At 37.4% G+C, this 18,880-nt stretch overlaps 1 protein-coding gene across 5 annotated transcripts in view; it reads right to left on the bottom strand.

The window, feature by feature from the left end:
- LOC131692092 (Ig-like and fibronectin type-III domain-containing protein 1) overlaps positions 1–18,880 on the bottom strand; it is a 372,057-nt gene that overhangs the window by 37,377 nt on the left and 315,800 nt on the right. For all 5 annotated transcript variants that reach the window (XM_058978946.1, XM_058978945.1, XM_058978949.1 and 2 more), the window contains one exon: positions 848–1,021. In XM_058978946.1, coding sequence (XP_058834929.1) covers positions 848–1,021 — 174 coding nt within the window. The remainder of the gene's footprint in view (positions 1–847; positions 1,022–18,880) is intronic.

Raw genomic sequence — 18,880 nt, 5'->3', positions numbered from 1 at the left:
CACCGTGAACTTTAATGACGTGCCGAAATTTCCCGAAAAAGTTGCACAGAGCAATGAAAACCATTAAGACCATACCCGGAGGGTGCCGTAGAGAGTATTTGGAAATTTGAGCTTTGTCACGCGGGTGTCTCTGTCTCTTAATTAAAATTGCAGAGGAGTTATTGATAATTCGCTTTTTACACGGTGGGGTTGCTAGGCAAAAAATGTGCAAGGGTATTCTAAAAAGGGGAATGGGACAAATTGTTTTAACATTGATGGGAGTTCAGGCGAGAATTCTAATATACCTTTCGGAAATGTTGAATATTTGACCCACACTTTCCTCGAAATTCCAACCTACCATGGCAATCCGATTATTGCTGTGGCTTGAAACTCAACCATCGCCACGGTAACACCCGACTGGCACAGCGTGAACTTTGCCAAAATCATAATCTGCTCCACTTCCCACAAGGTATTATCCGTCGTTAGAACGTTTTGGTTCGTTCTCGCTTCGTTCGTTAGTTAGTTAATGAGAAACGATTATTGCTTTGGGGGCCGGCAAAAGTTGTCGCTGTGCTAAATGGGTGACAAAACTGCTTTCACTGTTTTCCCTCTCATCAATTCGAAACCATTTTTTGTAGGTGTAGGACTATTTCGACACCATTCAACCGCTATACTGCCGTTAAAAGCATATTTGTCCCATGTTCTATGGGATTCCCTATATACATGGGACAATTATGCTTAGAACGGCAGTATAAGCAATTCCGATATTATACGATACCTTCGCTGTTGTCCTACTGTCTCTCTCACACAGCCCGTTACCGGATTGGAATATAAGATATATACAAAAACGGCTGTCTGGTGTACTTACAGTCATCGTGAAGAATGCTGATACGTTTGTCGCTTGTGACACGATTCACGCCCGCAGACAGGATCTCGTTGGGACCTTTCCGCCACAAGACGGTGTCATTGTTGTAAGGTGTCATTACGACACAGGTCAACAGGGCATCCTCACCCTCGTGCACTACCGAAGGGCCACCGGTTCCTGAAAGGGAAGCAAACGACGATAGTGAGCTGGGCAATGAAAACCTATAAATTCTATCGCTATTATTTATATATATAGGTCTTCGACTATTAATCGCACAGACTGGCTTATCAACTAATCCTAATACTAAAAGTACATCTTGCAACATTAAAATCGAAAAAAACATGAAACTTGATTAAACACACGACAACATACATTTAACGGGTTGTTTCGTCCGAATTGCGTACGGCACAACGGTAAACGGAAAAAGTCCACTTGGCGTGTTTGTCTTCTAGGTGCATTGAAATTAAGTTGACCCAAGAGTTGGCTGCTTTCAATGTTCCCGTCCAGGATGTCAAAAATAAGCATTCGTTGATGTTTGATTCTCCTGTCAGCAAGCGTAGGCAGGTGGATTAATGCGCAACGTTGCACATACGGCGGTAAACGAACTGGGTCGGTCCAAGGTAAAAGGTGAAGAGCATACCTGATGAAACATTTCTGCACCCTCTCAATGCTGTTAATGTGGACTCCGTGATAAGGAGCCCAAACAGGAACGGCATACTCCAAGATGCTGCGTACAAGCGAACAATAAAGCGTTTTCAAACTGTACACATTCTGGAACGACTGAGTGTTTCGCCTTAAAAATCCTAACATGCAGAACGCTTTGGCGATAGTAGACGCTACATGCTCGGAGAAAGTTAACTTGTTGTCCAAATAAACTCCCAAATCTTTGACGACGAAGTTGCGGTGCACGTTGGCTGACGACATTTTATAGTTAAACATGTTCGGCGATAGGATCCGAGTGAATGTAATAACGCTGCATTTTTTTATATTCACCTCCATTCCATTGATGGTGCACCAATTTAACAAAGCGTCAATGTCTAGCTGAAGTAATTTACAATCCTCCAAAGATTTTATAAGTCGGTAGAATTTCAAATCATCGGCAAACATAGATTTCGGAGATTTCAAAACCGTGCCAAGATCATTTATAAACAAAATGAAGAGCAATGGTCCAAGATGACTGCCTTGTGGCACACCAGAACAGATATCAAAAGGTGTAGAAAGTGAATCACCTAATCGAACAAAAGCGCTTCGTCCTGCGAGATAAGAAGCAATCCAATCTGTTAACCAGTCCGGAAATCCGATGCGTTTAAGCTTCTCGACAGCAAGGCGATGCGGAACACGGTCGAAGGCCTTTGACAAGTCAACATAAATGGAATCAACTTGTTGTCGCTTGTCAAGTTTGTCGATGATGCTGGATACATACGCCATAAGGTTTGTGGTTGTAGATCGTTTACTGACGAAGCCATGTTGTTCCTCAACGATGATATGACGCACGGACTGATAAACAATGTCGTATATCAATCGTTCAAATACCTTCGGGAGGCAGCTGAGAATCGATATCGCCCGATAGTTCTCCACATCATGAACGCTACCACTCTTGTGCACAGGTGTGATAGCAGCAGATTTCCAGTAACTAGGAAAAACAGCGTCAGTCAACGATCGATTGAAAATAACGGACACTGGAAATGCGAGAGAGTCCGCACAGTTTTGGATGAACGATGGTGGTAAATGATCGGGTCCCGCTCCCTTGGACGCATCTAAAGACTGCAACTTGACGAGAACATCCTCACGAGAGAAAATAATACGAGATAAATTCAGGTTGTGCAGCGGCAAAGTGCTCAGGTACGATTCCAACAAAGGTGGTGAGTTATTACTTAACACGCTTTGGAAGAAAGTCGAGAACATGTTTGCGGCATCTAATGACGTAGCAGCCGAACTTCCTTTATAGCGAACATTAAGGGGTATTCCTTTCGAGCTCCTACGACGGTTGACGAACGACCAGAAGGATTTAGGATCACGTTGAATATTGCTTTCGATGCGTTGAATATAGTTGCGATAGCATTGTGCATGCAAATTGTTGTATTGACCCTCCAAATCACGGAGTTCGGCTTTGTGCAGTGTGCTCCTGGACTTCAGGTATCTTTTCCTCGCTTTCCTCACCCGGTTTTTAAAATTCTTCAATTCCGCATCAAACCATGGCTGATATTATGTAAGACTAACGGTGGAATATGTGTTACATGAGTTGTAATGTTATCTAAACGATAATGGATACAATGCTTGATTTTTTTCATGCATTTAATAGGACATAGTACGCAAATGTTTATACCGGTTTAAAATATTTGTGAATTTTTTAGTAGCTCCATCCGTATAATGAGTTACACATCATTACGTAACATGTCTCTCATAAAAGAACACTAATGTACTCTAGTAAAAGTCTAAACAAGATGAGTTTGACATATTCACACGAGCAGAAGTTTTTTGTATTCACATGAGCATCTTATATAAACGTTTCAAGTAGAAAGTACAGTGGTATTGACTAACTTTGTACTTCAGTTGACTTCAAGAAAAGTAAATTGAAAGAAACAACATTTTTCAAATACATTGTTTGATAAACCATTCCGTTTTCGTTGGTCGAGAATGAAATGATTTACTATCAGATTTCAAAGATTTTACGTCGAAAATGCAGTATATGCAATGACGTTGTTATATGTCTTTTACTCTGAATTTAGCATATTCCCCAATATTTTGTCAAATATCGTTCTATCTTTACAAAATACAATTATTTATTGTCAGCTGATCTATAAAACCAGAACATATATTGCTTCAACAATTTCAAGTTTAGTTCAACTTTTTTGAGCCACATTTCTTGAAGCTATGGCTATCAATTTTCTCTTGACCAGACCTTTAATGTAGGAACTCTATACGATACATGACAGTTTTGTCGATTACTAGAGAGTTGAGGCAAAATTTTGTAGCTTGTACTGTCAAATACAAATGTCCGTTTGACAGTACGAGTTACCGATTTTTGCGTCAACTCTCTAATAATCTCTTGCCAAATCTAAAAATAGAGTGTCGTGTCAGATTGTCGGTGGATAAACTTCACCACAACAAGGGGGCATAATTCAGTACCACAACGACACAGAAAGCTTGTTGGATAATCACGTAATTTTGTTTTTTGTCGGGATTTCATAAAAGTGTAGCTTTAAAGCGCTTTAGGTTATGCATTTATTAGGTTTTCAGAACAATTTTTCTGTTTTAGATTAGAAAGATAGGTAGGTAAGAGACATTACTGTAATGAAGTAGCATACACTTTAGGCTGTTAATACGAATGCTGCAATTTTTACTAATTTCTGAAAGGTTTTATCAAAATAAGTTATTTCGGTATATCTAAAGGAAATAGCGAAATAACGGTACAAGTATATCCGATTCTCTACTGTTGCCAAATGAATTGTTTCACTTTCATTAAATGCCCTTGTCAGGGTTACCATATGAGGATAAATATGTTCGAATATTTAAGATTTCGATGTACGTGTACCGATATTTCAGTGTTTCCATTAGAAAAAAAAACGAAATAACTGGTTTTAATAGAACCGATCAGAAGATAGTTAACACTGTAGCCTTTGTATTAACAGCCTAAAGTGTATTCTACTTCACTCCGGTTATGTCTTTGACATTACCCACCCATCTTTTAAAAGAATAGTACGGCACCCTCCCTAATAGAGCAAAAATTAGGTCTTTACTCTGTATGTGAATTTTTCAACCAAAAAGGGGTCTAGAATTGACGTGGGCGCCGTCGCACCACGCCAACGGCGCTGCTAATTTTTTAACATAAGCCGACGCCGAAAGATAGGCCGGCTGCGTGCCGCCGAAACGTTTTTCCCGCGCCGATTATTCACTAACTCGAAAATTCTCAATATGCTTCCTTTTATCGACACTAGACAACCTACCATGATATCAGTTCACTCAGTTTCCGATTACTTGCTTTTCTTCTGTTGCATTTGTTTTGAAGAAACCACACGGAAATTGTTCCCAGATTCGCGAATAAAGTTCCATGAATTCTGATTAAGTTTTACGTAACTAAAACAGGACTTATGCTTTTACTTATGGAGATGGATTGTTTACAGTCCAACTATACGACGTGAACTGATTCATATTGATCGTGATTTGGTTTTTGTGGTTTTGAATTAGATCACAAAACTTTCACTGTTTTGATGTTTTCTCAGGAACTATTTTACGTAACTCGAAATATTACGCATGAATTCACCAGTGTCTCGTGAATTGGTTTACGATAGGTAGGTAGATCTAAATTGTTACTAAATTGCACAACGAAAGTTTATTATTTACGTTCGATCAATTCATTGATTCATTTCCACCCAGCCTATAGTATTTTGATTCTACTAATAGGTACATACTACAAAGCCTATTTATGAATGAATACACTGCAACTTGAAAAACCATTGCAACAACGCATCTTGTCTATATATAAAATTGTTTTCGATTCTTGTATATTTATAGTTTCGATATATGATTAAGACCACTCCATTCGCTATATTTTTATGCATACTTTAGGAAAGTTACAATAATGGCAAAATATAACTAGAATGCTTGGTCTATACATGAAATGTGATTATATTGTCTAAAATTTGATTTTTCTTCACTGGTCCGGGGTTTTTACCACACACAACCAAAAAGTTTTTTGCAAGCTAATCTTATGCTATAAAGATTTAGCTCCAGATATTAGTTCGGTCACAGTTTTCTGTCTTCTTTCTTCAGATCTTCTTAAATAGGTTTAATCGGACTCGATCACCTACTACAAATGAAATGACCTGATAACCAAGAAGGTTTGGTTCAATATGTAATATTCGATGTTGATTGGTTGTGATTAAACCATACGTAAGAAATATGTTTGATTTATTATTACTATAAATGTACTACGAAAATAAATATTTTACATTAAGTAGTATAGTCCTACGTCTACAGCTTTTTTTTAGAACTTTGGGTGAAGCGAATTTACCAAAACTCTTGTGCATAATGGTGTATCATTCAAATAACATTCTGTAATTTGTTCATGCAAAAACAGCTAGCGACTCGGTGATGAAGCTTTTTGTGGAACGCCTCCGAAAAAACATGATTTGCGGTGTTAACTGCCCTTCAAAAACTACTTAAATTTCGCGGAAACATTCTATGTAAAAAAAATACCTAACCTATATGTTAAGTTTTTGAAATCATTTTCCAATAAAGGGGGTTTGTTACTCATTTGAAATAAAAATTGCTAATCTTCACGAAAAACCCCCTTATCGAAAAATTTTCTACGAAACTCAATGTAGGAGTTAGGTATTTTAAACATAGAAAGTGTATGCAAACTTTGAAACACCTGTTTCAATCCATCTAGTGGTGCGATTGTGCCTTTCTCATTTATCCAAACTATGATTCAATAGCTAGTCATGTCCAATATAATTGCGTAAATGTCTATTACATTCTTACTACACTTAGCAAGTATCCCACGACTACCACGAAAGTCGACGCTGACTTGTTTTAAACAAAAACCTATAGCTTAATCAGCATGAGTTCAATGTTATCTTCATGTGATAATATTTTGAAATGCTAAGGGAATGGGTTTGGATGCAGAGAGGCGGGGGTGGTTTAGTAGAGTGAGAGTAGAGGATGCCTCAGAAACCCTTTATCGTATTTCGGAATGCGCGGTGGATAAAGGGAATGCGGTTGTGAGTTTGGCCCAGGGGGGAAGGATGATAAAGGATGGATGTGTAAGAGTAAGGGGGGGGGGGTGGAATGGTGGCGATGCAACACTCAACTGCATATTATACCTTCCATTTGAGATTTGGTTTGAGAAAATCGGTTGTCATCACCGATGTCACTTTAATTGTGAAATATGCCCGGGATCCGGAACTTCTGGAATTGTCGAAAGTGGATAATATATTTAAAGAATGTTCGATTGGCAATCATTGATCTAGACCTGCGATCCGAAGTAATTCGGTGACCATTTCAATATATTTTTAGCCTCTGAAGTATTACGATTGTAACGGATTATATGAGAAATTCCAATGTGACCTTACTAATCATCCTGTAACTCCGGAACCAAAAGTCAGAACCGAATGAAATTCAATAGTAGGCAATGGGATTACTGTATCATTCATTTGAAATCAAGTTTGTATAAATCGGTCAAGAATTCGCTGGGGAATAGATGTGATGATAGCTTAGGAACTTGGCGAGTTCCCCGGAGGCATAATGAACCGTCATAGGTGGACAATGTGGTCAAAGTTTGATCATTAGTGATCTAGACCTGCAAATCTAAGTAATGTTGCACTCTTTTTAATATGTATTGTATCATTTGCACATCATGGTGGTACCAGTTTATATGGGAATTTGCTGTGTGACCACACTCTTCAACCCGTAACTCGGGAACTTGAAGTCGGGTCAACTAAAAATTCAATAGCAGCTTATGGGAGCGGTTCCATGAATAATGGTTTTGTGAATTTTTTCAAGAGCACGAATGGTGAGTAATTACTAATATACTAGGAATCATGAACCAATTCACGAATACCAGAATAATATTTTATGTTTTTGTGAACGAGCACTAATTGTGTGTCGTGAATAATTCACTAAGAGTCAAGAATACATCATACAATCAATACACGTATACATGAATAATATTTTATGAACTATTTCACGCACATGGATATTGAATCGTGACTAATATATTAGGAACCATGAACTAGTTCACGATGATTGAAATGATAAATAATAAACTTTTGTTGTGCATTCCATCGATCCGCGTAAATTTGTTGCTAAGAAAGTTATCGTCTTTGCGCAACAAAAGCACAGATTGCTACCATTGCAGGTAAACAAATTAGATATATCTACATACACATTCGCCTCAAACATTGAACCAAAGCGCACAAAGCAAAATTAGTCAACGCTGATGATGATAGGTAGAGCGAAAGAGAAAACTAGTACCACGACACTATGTTAACCAGTGTTATCACAAGTACAGATTTATCTACAAAAGTCCAGATTTTTCAAATTTTATTGGTACAGAATCTGTACGGTACAGATTGCAGAATTTTGTGAAAATGTACAGAATGGTACAGAACTCGGGAGATGAAAGTGTAAACGAAATTTTTGTTCGACATTGTCAACTATAATTTTTATTGAGAAAGTGTTTAGATGAAAGTGAGCTCAGGACCTAAGTTTAGTTGGCATAAACGAACAAATACAAGACAAGGGTTTACTTTAGGCAGCGGGAAATGAAGCAGGAGAGTTCAGCGGATCGATTATTTGTAAAGAATTCTTTATTTATTAATGGCAGAAAGATAAAATTTTCACCCTAGGTACAGAATAAAATGTGGCAACACTGATGTTTGCATCGTGTTTGCAAATGGAGCTTGAATGTACAAGCGATTGTGTGTGTAATAATTGTGTTCGAGATTGTACATAAAAGTGTGCTGGAAACGAGCACAACCCAAAAGAAAGCATAGTGTTTGAACGGACAACCTCAGTTGCGTGTTAAAGGGCACTGGTTAGCGTACACAAATATGTCGTGCCGGACTTGGGAAGTGCTATCTTCTGTTGTAAATGCGCGATATTTTGACAAGGTTGCACATTATTTAAATTTTTAATGCCATGATATCAAAAATCTTTGAGTTTATATATATATATATATATATATATATATATATATATATATATATATATATATATATATATATATATATATATATATATATATATATATATATATATATATATATATATATATATATATATATATATATATATATATATATATATATATATATATATATATATATATATATATATATATATATATATATATATATATATATATATATATATATATATATATATATATATATATATATATATATATATATATATATATATATATATATATATATATATATATATATATATATATATATATATATATATATATATATATATATATACGAATTTTTATAATAGTGACGATTAAGCCGCGTCTACAACAACAGAAGCAACAGGAAGCTGACGTGCAACGTCCTAGGGAGTACTTTTACGATTGGACCGTCCCACCATCTCAGTGTTGTAGGACGTTGGTACAGCAAGTTAGGCACTAGGAGACAGTATTATAAAAACGACACCCAAGCAAGCTAATGTAAGAAATTGTGATAATGCGACTCCGAATTCGTGACTTATATGTAATCGCAGCTAATGTAAACTGTACATACTTAACGTTGATTTATGTTATACGGAACAACAGTGTAGACAGCAACCGTTTTATTATTTGCGAAAAAAATCGAATATGTGTTGTAGAATATAACATTGAAATCACGATGGAAAGGTTGTTTATTTTTTTATTTTAATTTCGAAGTCGTTGGTGTTTGAGATGGATTAAGTTCTGTCTGCTGACGGCATATATACAGGGCAACCGAAATCTTTACCCAGTACTGCTTTGTTTGGCCATTGGACTCTATCCCCATTTTGTTTGAACACTCGAATCCCATTTGGCTGTTCGAATCTTATCAAAACCGACTCGATGTAAGCATTATGATCTAGGGATTCAATGAATTCTGCATTCTGGCTCCAGGGTAGCTCGCTTGATCTGAATTCCGAGGGAATATTTCTCGATCAGACCCAAACATCACTATGGCAAAGGGTCTCTAATAAACAAACAATTATAATAATACTTCCAGATATCCGGACATTTTAGTTGGAAATACTAATTGATCAATTGATGCTTCAGCTAGTCTTTTTTGACAGATTTTGTTTAAAAGCATTAGGTCGTCCGTGTAGACGGTCAAAAAGACGTTATACTCGTCCGTCAGATTAGGTTTTGAATGTACATTTGATGTCTTCTATGCAAGGCACATTTGTTCATTGTCAGTGATATGGTCTATTTCCAGTGAGATTGTCTAGGTATCGAATTGTTCTCTGCGCTGTGGTAGTGTGGTAGTGCTGTGAGGTCAAGCTGTGTGTGCATACGGAGAGGTACGGTGGTATGATGTTTCTGGTTTGAGAGGTATGTAGCACTTTGGACTATCCGTATTTCTATGACCTCATAAGGACCCTTTACACGAGGCGTTAGTAATGTCATTACTCAGCAGTAATGTCACTTTTAATGAGCCCCACAGTCTTTGTAATGTGACCGAACATATTTTGAGCAACCCAGTCCCAAGTTATAAGTGATACCAGATATGATGAAAAAGTCACTAATCGTCGATAGAATGACGCTAGTAGCTCTCGCATATCACCAAAATATCAGCCCCGTAATCGTGCTACCAGTGTGCCAGTCCAACTGGCTTCACAGTGCATTAGGTACGCCACTCCTGCGAGGGGCAACCAACGAGCACTGCCGCACATCACTATACACCACGTCTCTGTGGCGAGATACATGCGGAAAGATCCGCATAAAGCAAACATCTAACATGTTCGTTTTGTTTGGTTGCACGGTGATAGGTAGTGTTGAATATAATCGTGAATATCCAGCAGACGAAGAGAAAAAAATAGCAACAGAAGTAAGAAATGGAGAAGGAACATAAAGAAACACGCCAGCATGCTCGGCAGGGGTACAAGGGTGATGTACTGATCGCCGAAGCAAACGATAAAGCATCGTACACGACTCTTGTCAAGAGTATAATAAAGCCCCCGTAACTGAAGGAGTTGTGGGAGAACGTTGCTGAAACGAGCCGCACTCAGAAAGGCGAGATGATCCTCTACCTGAAAAAGGATTCTTACGTCAATAGCTCAGCCTACCGCGTGCTAATTGTTAAATCATTGGACAGCGAGGTAAAAGTGAGAGCTCTGTCACAGGAAACCGTACTCAAAGATCTGGACGAGATTACGACCGAAGAAAAACTGAGGAGTGCACTGATCGATCAGTACAATCTAGATTCCGGATTAGGCAGTCGAATGGAGGCACTCAAACAACAGCAATTCGACTACTGATGGACGTTGGCAACAAACTGGTGGAGATAGGTTAAATTAAACACAGATGATCGGTGTATTCGCTGAGAGTCTCGCCGCGAGTAACCAAGTAGATAGGGAGGTGTTTCGATTTCGGACATCAGGCGGTAAACTACAAGAGCCCTGGACGGTCCGCATTGTGTAGGAAATGGGGAAGAAATAATCTCGTTGCTAGAGACTGCATGAAGCAACTAAGAAAGCATGATCTGCAACTATTACAGAGCCGTATCGTGTTTCTCCCGATAACGGTAGCTAAGTGGTTGAATCCAAATAATGGACAGTTACCATGTTCAACAGAGAGAGAGAGTGTTCGTGATCGCCAAGATCAACAGTGTATTCGTATGTAGCTACTATGCTCCCCAAGGTGGAGACCATAGCAGTACAATCGGTTGCTGGACGTACTAACCGACTCGGTCGTCAGATGAACGTTGGTTGTTAAAGGAGGAGCCTTGATCACTTGGGCCTTGGAGTAGAGAAGCAGGCCAACCAACACAAGAGAGTACGGCTTGTTGGAAGCTCTGGTGAAGCTGGATGTGAGGCTGTGCAGTACACACATGGTGACCACCAATCATCGACATCGACAAAGACTTTTCCGTTGAAGAGCTTCGTCCAGACATCATCACTTCAATTCCATATGGCGATGAGCTGTCGGAAATACTAGTGAGGGCATGTGCCGGAACAATGCCGAGCAAATTCCGGCGTCTAGCGTATTGGTGACACGGAAGGTTCAGCACCCTCCATGGTGCCTGCCTAAAAGCCAAAAGACGCGTTCAAGGCAGTTTGGGAAGAGCGTAAGACAACCTTGCGGGCGGTCTGAGCTGCTTCTAAATGAGCCAGTAGTGAGCAAGTTCACCTGCAAAGAAGCAGTCACCAACCCCTGGTGATAGCTTAAATGTTCGCTGACAAACTGCAAGCCATCGTGGATGGTCTTTGTCCGAAACACAAACCAACTGCATTATCGCCTACACTGCACTTCGACGCAAACGTGTGAACATTTCGGAGAGAATCCGGTCTCCAACGACGAGCTCCTTACAGTGGTAAAAGGACTGAAAGTGAAGAAAGCTCCCGATTCGGATGGTATCCCCAACCGTGACGCTGAAGACAGTGATCCTGGCGTTTCCGGATATGCTGCATAAAAATCTAAATGAATTTTACTTCCCGGGTACACTGAAGATCCAGAAGTTGCTGAGGAATTCCACGGGGAAGTGGCCGACCATAAAAATCCACCATCTCCGATTTTAACAAAAATTTGCAGCTATGTTTGGTTTATGAGTCACCATGACTTCCACAGGTTATTAGCCCATTTTGACTCAAGAGCTTTTTTTTAAAGGGCGTATGTGTTTTTGCATGCACAATGAACAAACAATAATAATACGAAAACCATAACTTGTTCAGCAAAACTATTCGAGAATGAGTTGCAGGGCATTCATTAATCTTTGTAAAAATATACACTGAAAAAAATTGTGCCGATTTTCAAAAAATTTATAATTTATATTAAAAATTGGAATTAAAAAAACCCATTTTTTAAATTTTTTTAGTTTTTGCCAGCAAAAACCTAAATAAAAAAGAAATATTTTAAGTCTAATTTTATGATGAAGAAGTTATCAATAAAAAAGTTTCTAACAACAAATTTGTACATGTTTTTCAATCCTATACTATGTTACAGACAAAAATATATTTTTTTATAGAATGTGATTCCCAATGTCATTTCGAATCAAAATGCTCTTTACAAAAATCTTCGAAAATGTAGTCGTTTTCAAGATATTTTAAATTTTGTTTAGACAAAAAATAATAATTCGTTAAATTACGCCCTTTTCATAAGTTATTCGCGTTTCTCCATCAACAATCGTACGATTTTCATAATAGTCATGATAAGTTCTACAACTTACCTTTTGACACCAAGATGATAAGAGGATAATGTTGCAAGTTATAGGTCCGATTTATAAAATCATTATCGGTCATTTTTTATACTAAAATTTATTTCTTCCTATTATATACAATTCCTATCTTATATGCACCTTAACACTTTGTTCGTTTATATATGCTAAAAATACTTGGTGTTTCGTCATTCGAAAACAGTTTCGCGGCAATTTTATTTTCTGAAATAGGAACAAAAGAGTGATATTTCTGTGTACCTGGAATCATTTTTGCCTTCTGATACAGGCTACTTCATTCAGCTGCTCCCTGTTCATATTCTTCTTGTGATACATAACAAAACGAAATTTTTGTTAATTATTCATTACTTTGCTGGTTAGCCCATTTATATAACTCTTCTGCACTTGTGATTGGATGTTCGTGTGCTATTGCTAAGCTCGCATTTCTTGCCATTTGTTTCAATGTCCCGCCAATTGCGTCACAGGGTCCTTTTCCATGAGAAGTTGCAAAAAAGTGCCACTCAGCATCAATGTTATAATTAGTTTTATATTTACAAAGACTAGCAAAATTTTTTCTATTTTTGTATTGAGAAGCAGCTCCATCAGACATAAATATAGCCTTCTTTAAGGCGCGTAAGAAGAAGGCAAAATTTACGTACAGAGAAGATTACTTTTGTGTAACTTGCAGGAAGCGTATTCTATCTTCAAAAATACTTATCCTGATATTAAAATAGGATTATCCATGTTTGTTAGTAATCATCCAAAACACTGCATTTTAACAGGGACAAGTGGCACGCATACCGTATGCGTATGTATATATCATCAAAACATTAAACTTATTTTCAAAACATTACAAAGCAGTAAATCACTTCCAGATGGTGTTAACTCCTATCATGATTTGTTTCCAAAATAATTTGTGAAAATTCGAGCGAACAACGTTGGCTGCAGTGTTGCGGAAACTGCCCTGGAACGCAAATTTTAGCGACAGAACTAATAAGTATTCTTAGTAACTGTAATATTGAATCATTAAAATTCAAACAATGGTGTCAAGTAGAAAGATGCATTATGGACTTAGTTGAAATGGACACACAATAATTTATTGATGCTTTTCTAGAAAAAATATTCAATGTATTGCCGCATAACTTTATAGCTGAGCAACAAGCAAACTACTTGAAATACATCAAAAGCAATTTGAAAGCTACAGAATGCATCATTATCTGTGATTTTTCGGAGAATTAATCTTTCGTTGTGCAGGATGCAGTTCAAGGCTTTCATTGGGTAAACGCTCAATGTACTATTCACCCTTGTGCTATTTATTGTATAGACGAAGCATCGGACGATTTGAAGTTTACTAGTTTTATTGCAATTGCAATTGCAATTGACTTCACTAAACATAATCATGTCGCAGTTCGTTTATTTTTGACTCATTGTTTAGCGTTCATAAAAGGTAAATTGCCAGGCTTACAACAGATTCACTTTTTCTCAGAAGGATCAGGAAGCCAATACAAAAATAAAATGACGGCATTTAATTTGTGCAACATGCAAAAAGATTTTGGCATTGATGCCGAATGGAATTTTTTCGCAACTTGTCATGGAAAGGGTCCTTGTGATGCTTTGGGAGGAGTATTGAAACGAAACGTTGCGAAAGCGAGTTTACAAGGCCATCATATAACAACAGCCCAAGAACTTTATTTATGGGCAATTTCTAATCCAGATTCAAAAATACACTATCAGCTTTTTGCCTTTCTCATATAATCACTGTAAAAATCGACTTTTTAACCGAGGCCCGGAGGGCCGAGTGTCATACACCATTCGATTCAGTTCGTCGAGATCGGCAAATGTCTGTGTGTGTATGTGTGTATGTATGTGTGTGTGTGTATGTGTGTGTCATTTAAACTCACACAATTTTCTCAGAGATGGCTGAACCGATTTTCGCAAACTTAGTTTCATCTGAAAGGTATAACGCTCCCATGAGCTGCAATTGAATTTTTAGTTGATCCGACTTCCGGTTCCGGAGTTACGGGTTGAAGAGTCACACAGCAAATTTCCATATAAACTGGTACCACCATGATGTTCAAATGATGTAAAACATATTAAAATTGATGTAACATTACTCTAGTTTGCGGGTCTGGATCACTAATGATCAATCAAAGTAGCTTTGACCACATTGGCCACCTATGACGGTTCATGACGCCCCCGGGGAACCCGCCAAGTTCCTAAGTTAATATCACACCCATTCCACAACGAATTCTCTACCGATTTTTAAAAACTTGATTTCAAATGAAAGATACATTAATGCCATTGACTGCTGCTGAATTTAATTCGGTTCTGACTCTTGCTTCCGGAGTTACAGGGGTGTTAGTAAGGATACACTGGAATTTCCCATATAAATCGGTACAATCGTAATAACTCAAAGGCTAAAAACTATTGAAATGGTCACCAAATTACTTCTAATCGCAGATCTAGATCACTGATTGCCAATCAAACATTCTTTGAATACATTGTCCACTATCGACGATTCCGGAAGTCCGGAATTCCGGGCATATTCCACAATTAAAGTCACATCGGTTCATCGGTGATGACTGAACCGATTTTCTCAAACCAAGTCTCAAATGGAAGGCAAAATATGCAGTTGAGTATTGCGTCGCCGCATCTCCCCCCCCCGCCTTACCCTTACACCTCCCTCCTTCATCACTCCCCTCCTCTTGGACCACTCTTACGCCCGCATTTCCTTCATCCACCCCGTATACCGAAATAAGATGAAGGATTTCTGACGCATCCTCCACTCCCACTCTACTAACCCCCCATTCTCTACACGTTCAAACCCATTCCACCAACCTTTCCAAATTATAATCACATGAAGATAACATTGAACTCATGCTTATTAAGCTAATTAAATATTATTCTTTTGCCTTTCTTATATAGAAAAGTTATGCAATTGCTCCAAAAACCGACTTTCTAACTGAGGCCCGGAGGGCCGAGTCTCATAAAATTCGACTCAGTTCGCCGAGATCGCAAAATATCTGTGTGCATGTATGTGTGTATGTATGTATGTATGTACATACATACATACATACATACATACATACATACATACATACATACATACATACATATGTATGTATGTATGTATGTATGTATGTATGTATGTATGTATGTATGTATGTATGTATGTATGTATGTATGTATGTGTGTGTATGTGCGGATTTGTTAACAAAATATACACATCGGTTTCTCGGAGATGGCTGAACCGATTTTTACAAACTAAGATTCAAATGAAAGGTATAATATTCCCATAGGTTGCTATTGAATTTCCTTTTCAACCGATTTCTTGTTCCGGATTACGAGTTGAAGAGTATGGTTACAAAACAAAATTTGTTGATTAGTCCACATCGGTTTCTCGGAATTTTCTGAACCGATTTTGACCAGCTTAATTTTAAATGAAAGGTCCATCAGCTGCTGTTGAATTTTGTGTGGATCCGAGTTCTGGTTCCTGAATTACAGGTTGATACGTACGATCACGCAGCAACGATTCTAACGATTCTAACGAATTTTGCGATGAATGTAAAAAGGTGAAATTTGTGTAAATGTAAACACAACTGTTGAATTTGTAGATCTAGGTCCCCAACAGTCATTCAAAGTCTCTTTGGCCACACTGGCCACCATCGACGGATCCTGAAGTAACCAAATTCAGAATAACGGTTATATTGGTTTCTCGAAAATGGCTAGACCGATTTGATCAACTTAGTCTCAAATGAAAGGTGTTGCGTCCCCGGAAACTGATATTAAATTCCATCTCCATCCGACTTCCGGCGCCGGAGTTACGGGTTGTGGAGTGCGATCACATAGAAAACTCCGATTCAAACCGATACCGCGATGAATGCAAAAACGTGCTCTTATATATACTTACTAAGTGTAATAAGAATGAAATACATTTCCATAATGTTATATTGTACGAACAAACTATTAAATCATAGTTTGGAGAAATGAGAAAGGCACAATTGCACCTCTAGGTGGATTAAAACAGGTTTTTTAAGTGGTTAATGGCTGTCCATTAACCACTTAAAAAAAGTTGAAACGAATGTTGCACCCAGCTTGTAAGTAAATCATAGATTTCTAGAGAAAATTTAGAATAGGACGTAAGTAACAATGAGAGATTCTCTTTGGGGTCTTTCTCTTCTGTTCATTACTCGGCCATTTCAACATTTACTACTCTACTCTTTGCATAATATTCTAGTAAAACCCGTCGGCTTTCGATATGTACTGGAGAATTAGGGCAAAGTGTTCAAATGACGTCGTGATAAACGAAAGAGAAAGTAAACAAAGAGAGGCTTTCAATGTTACTTACGTCCTATTGAAAATTTTCTCTAGATTTCTTTATTCACAGCTGCTGTGACTCGCTGGAAGTGTATGGTGAACTACCATGCGGGTACATCGTCTCCATGCATGTGGGGTGTATACAAAGATTTTTTATTTTCAAATAATTATATCTCCGAAACCTCTAGATCTGGTTCAAAAATATGTTTGGAGATGTTGTGTAGAATTGAATGATCTTTCAAATAAAAATATAAAAGTATGGAGTATTCAAGGACCCTCGCAGTGAAAATCAAAATAAACCATTTAATGCGTATTTTGTTCGTACAAAACTAAATATTTTTTAAAGTTAATGATTTGAAAAATCACGATTTTTTGAACCCGTCTAACGTGGAAATCGACACCCTAATGACGAAATAAAAAAATATGTATCTAATATTTTTCGGTAAGGAACGATTCTACCAAATATTGCAGAATTCTGAGAGATCGTATAACTTTTTTTTCATGGAATTGCTATATATATGTAGACATTATTTCCGGTATATATATATATATATATATATATATATATATATATATATATATATATATATATATATATATATATATATATATATATATATATATATATATATATATATATATATATATATATATATATATATATATATATATATATATATATATATATATATATATATATATATATATATATATATATATATATATATATATATATATATATATATATATATATGGACATTTTTTCCGTGCAACTATGAGCGCACAACAACTTGAAATACTAAATGCATTAAAAACTTTGTACATTAAACATTACACATGATTTGTTTGTTCTTGATCGCTGAATGATAAATAACGCATTGGATATACTTTTATAAACTCTCACGACAAGGGACTGCCTAAGTTTCCAAATGTTATTCTCTCGCTACTTTCATAGCTCTTTTTCATCGTGTTCCATGATGAGATAAAATACAAAATATATGGCAGCAGTTGAAAGTACATTGGATACTCCATTTCGTAAATTGCATTTCTTGTAAGCGAACAATTCATTTACAATACTAAGACTGTATCTGAGGCTAGAGAAAATATCCATTTCCGGTTGATGGGTATCCTTCAAATAAATTGAACTTGTAAGTACCACCATTAGGTGTAAGCCGCCGCTGTTTGAGGTGTACACTGATGATTCCAAACATACGTGATCCTTTCCAAGCATATTTCGCTCACTGCTCGCCTTCGTATCTAGAAGAAAACACATAAATTCGAGCTCTCGCCTGAAATACCGTCCCAATCACACGACAGCAAGGAAAACGTTTCTCAATCCTTTCGTCGCTTGCACGTAAAATGGTTATATCCAAACCGATGACATTTTACAAGTGTTCTCACCTTCATCATCATCTTCCATCCGGGCTGCTGTAGTAGGGACACCAGGGGAACAACAAAAGACAACCCGTGTTCGGTTGTGACGCGCCAACAAACGTTACGTTGGTGCTTACCCGACCGCACAAGTGCCATGATGCTACGAAGAAAGGAATATCCTTCACTCTAATCCTTGACATTGTTGGAAAAAAATATAAATTTTCCAAAGTGCGAACAGCAGGAAAAAACTTGTTAAGGAACGAGCTCCTCAAATGAAAGGTACCGATATGGATGAGGAAGAATTCTAGTAGGAATTTCTTTTTCAGCTCAACAACGGCGGGTGACATTGATCCTGTTATGCCAGTTGAAGAGTTGTAGATGGGACGGTGTATGCTCGCTCATATAAGTAACATCCTATTCTCCCCAGTGTCAGAGATTTGTATCTCCGTACCTACTCTGCTAACATGGTTCGGATTAAAGGATGGGG

This window comes from Topomyia yanbarensis, chromosome 3 (assembly GCF_030247195.1).
Source record: "Topomyia yanbarensis strain Yona2022 chromosome 3, ASM3024719v1, whole genome shotgun sequence".
NCBI lineage: Eukaryota > Metazoa > Arthropoda > Insecta > Diptera > Culicidae > Topomyia > Topomyia yanbarensis.
Note: the sequence above shows the minus strand (reverse complement) of the source record. Positions and strands in the feature narration are given on the sequence as shown.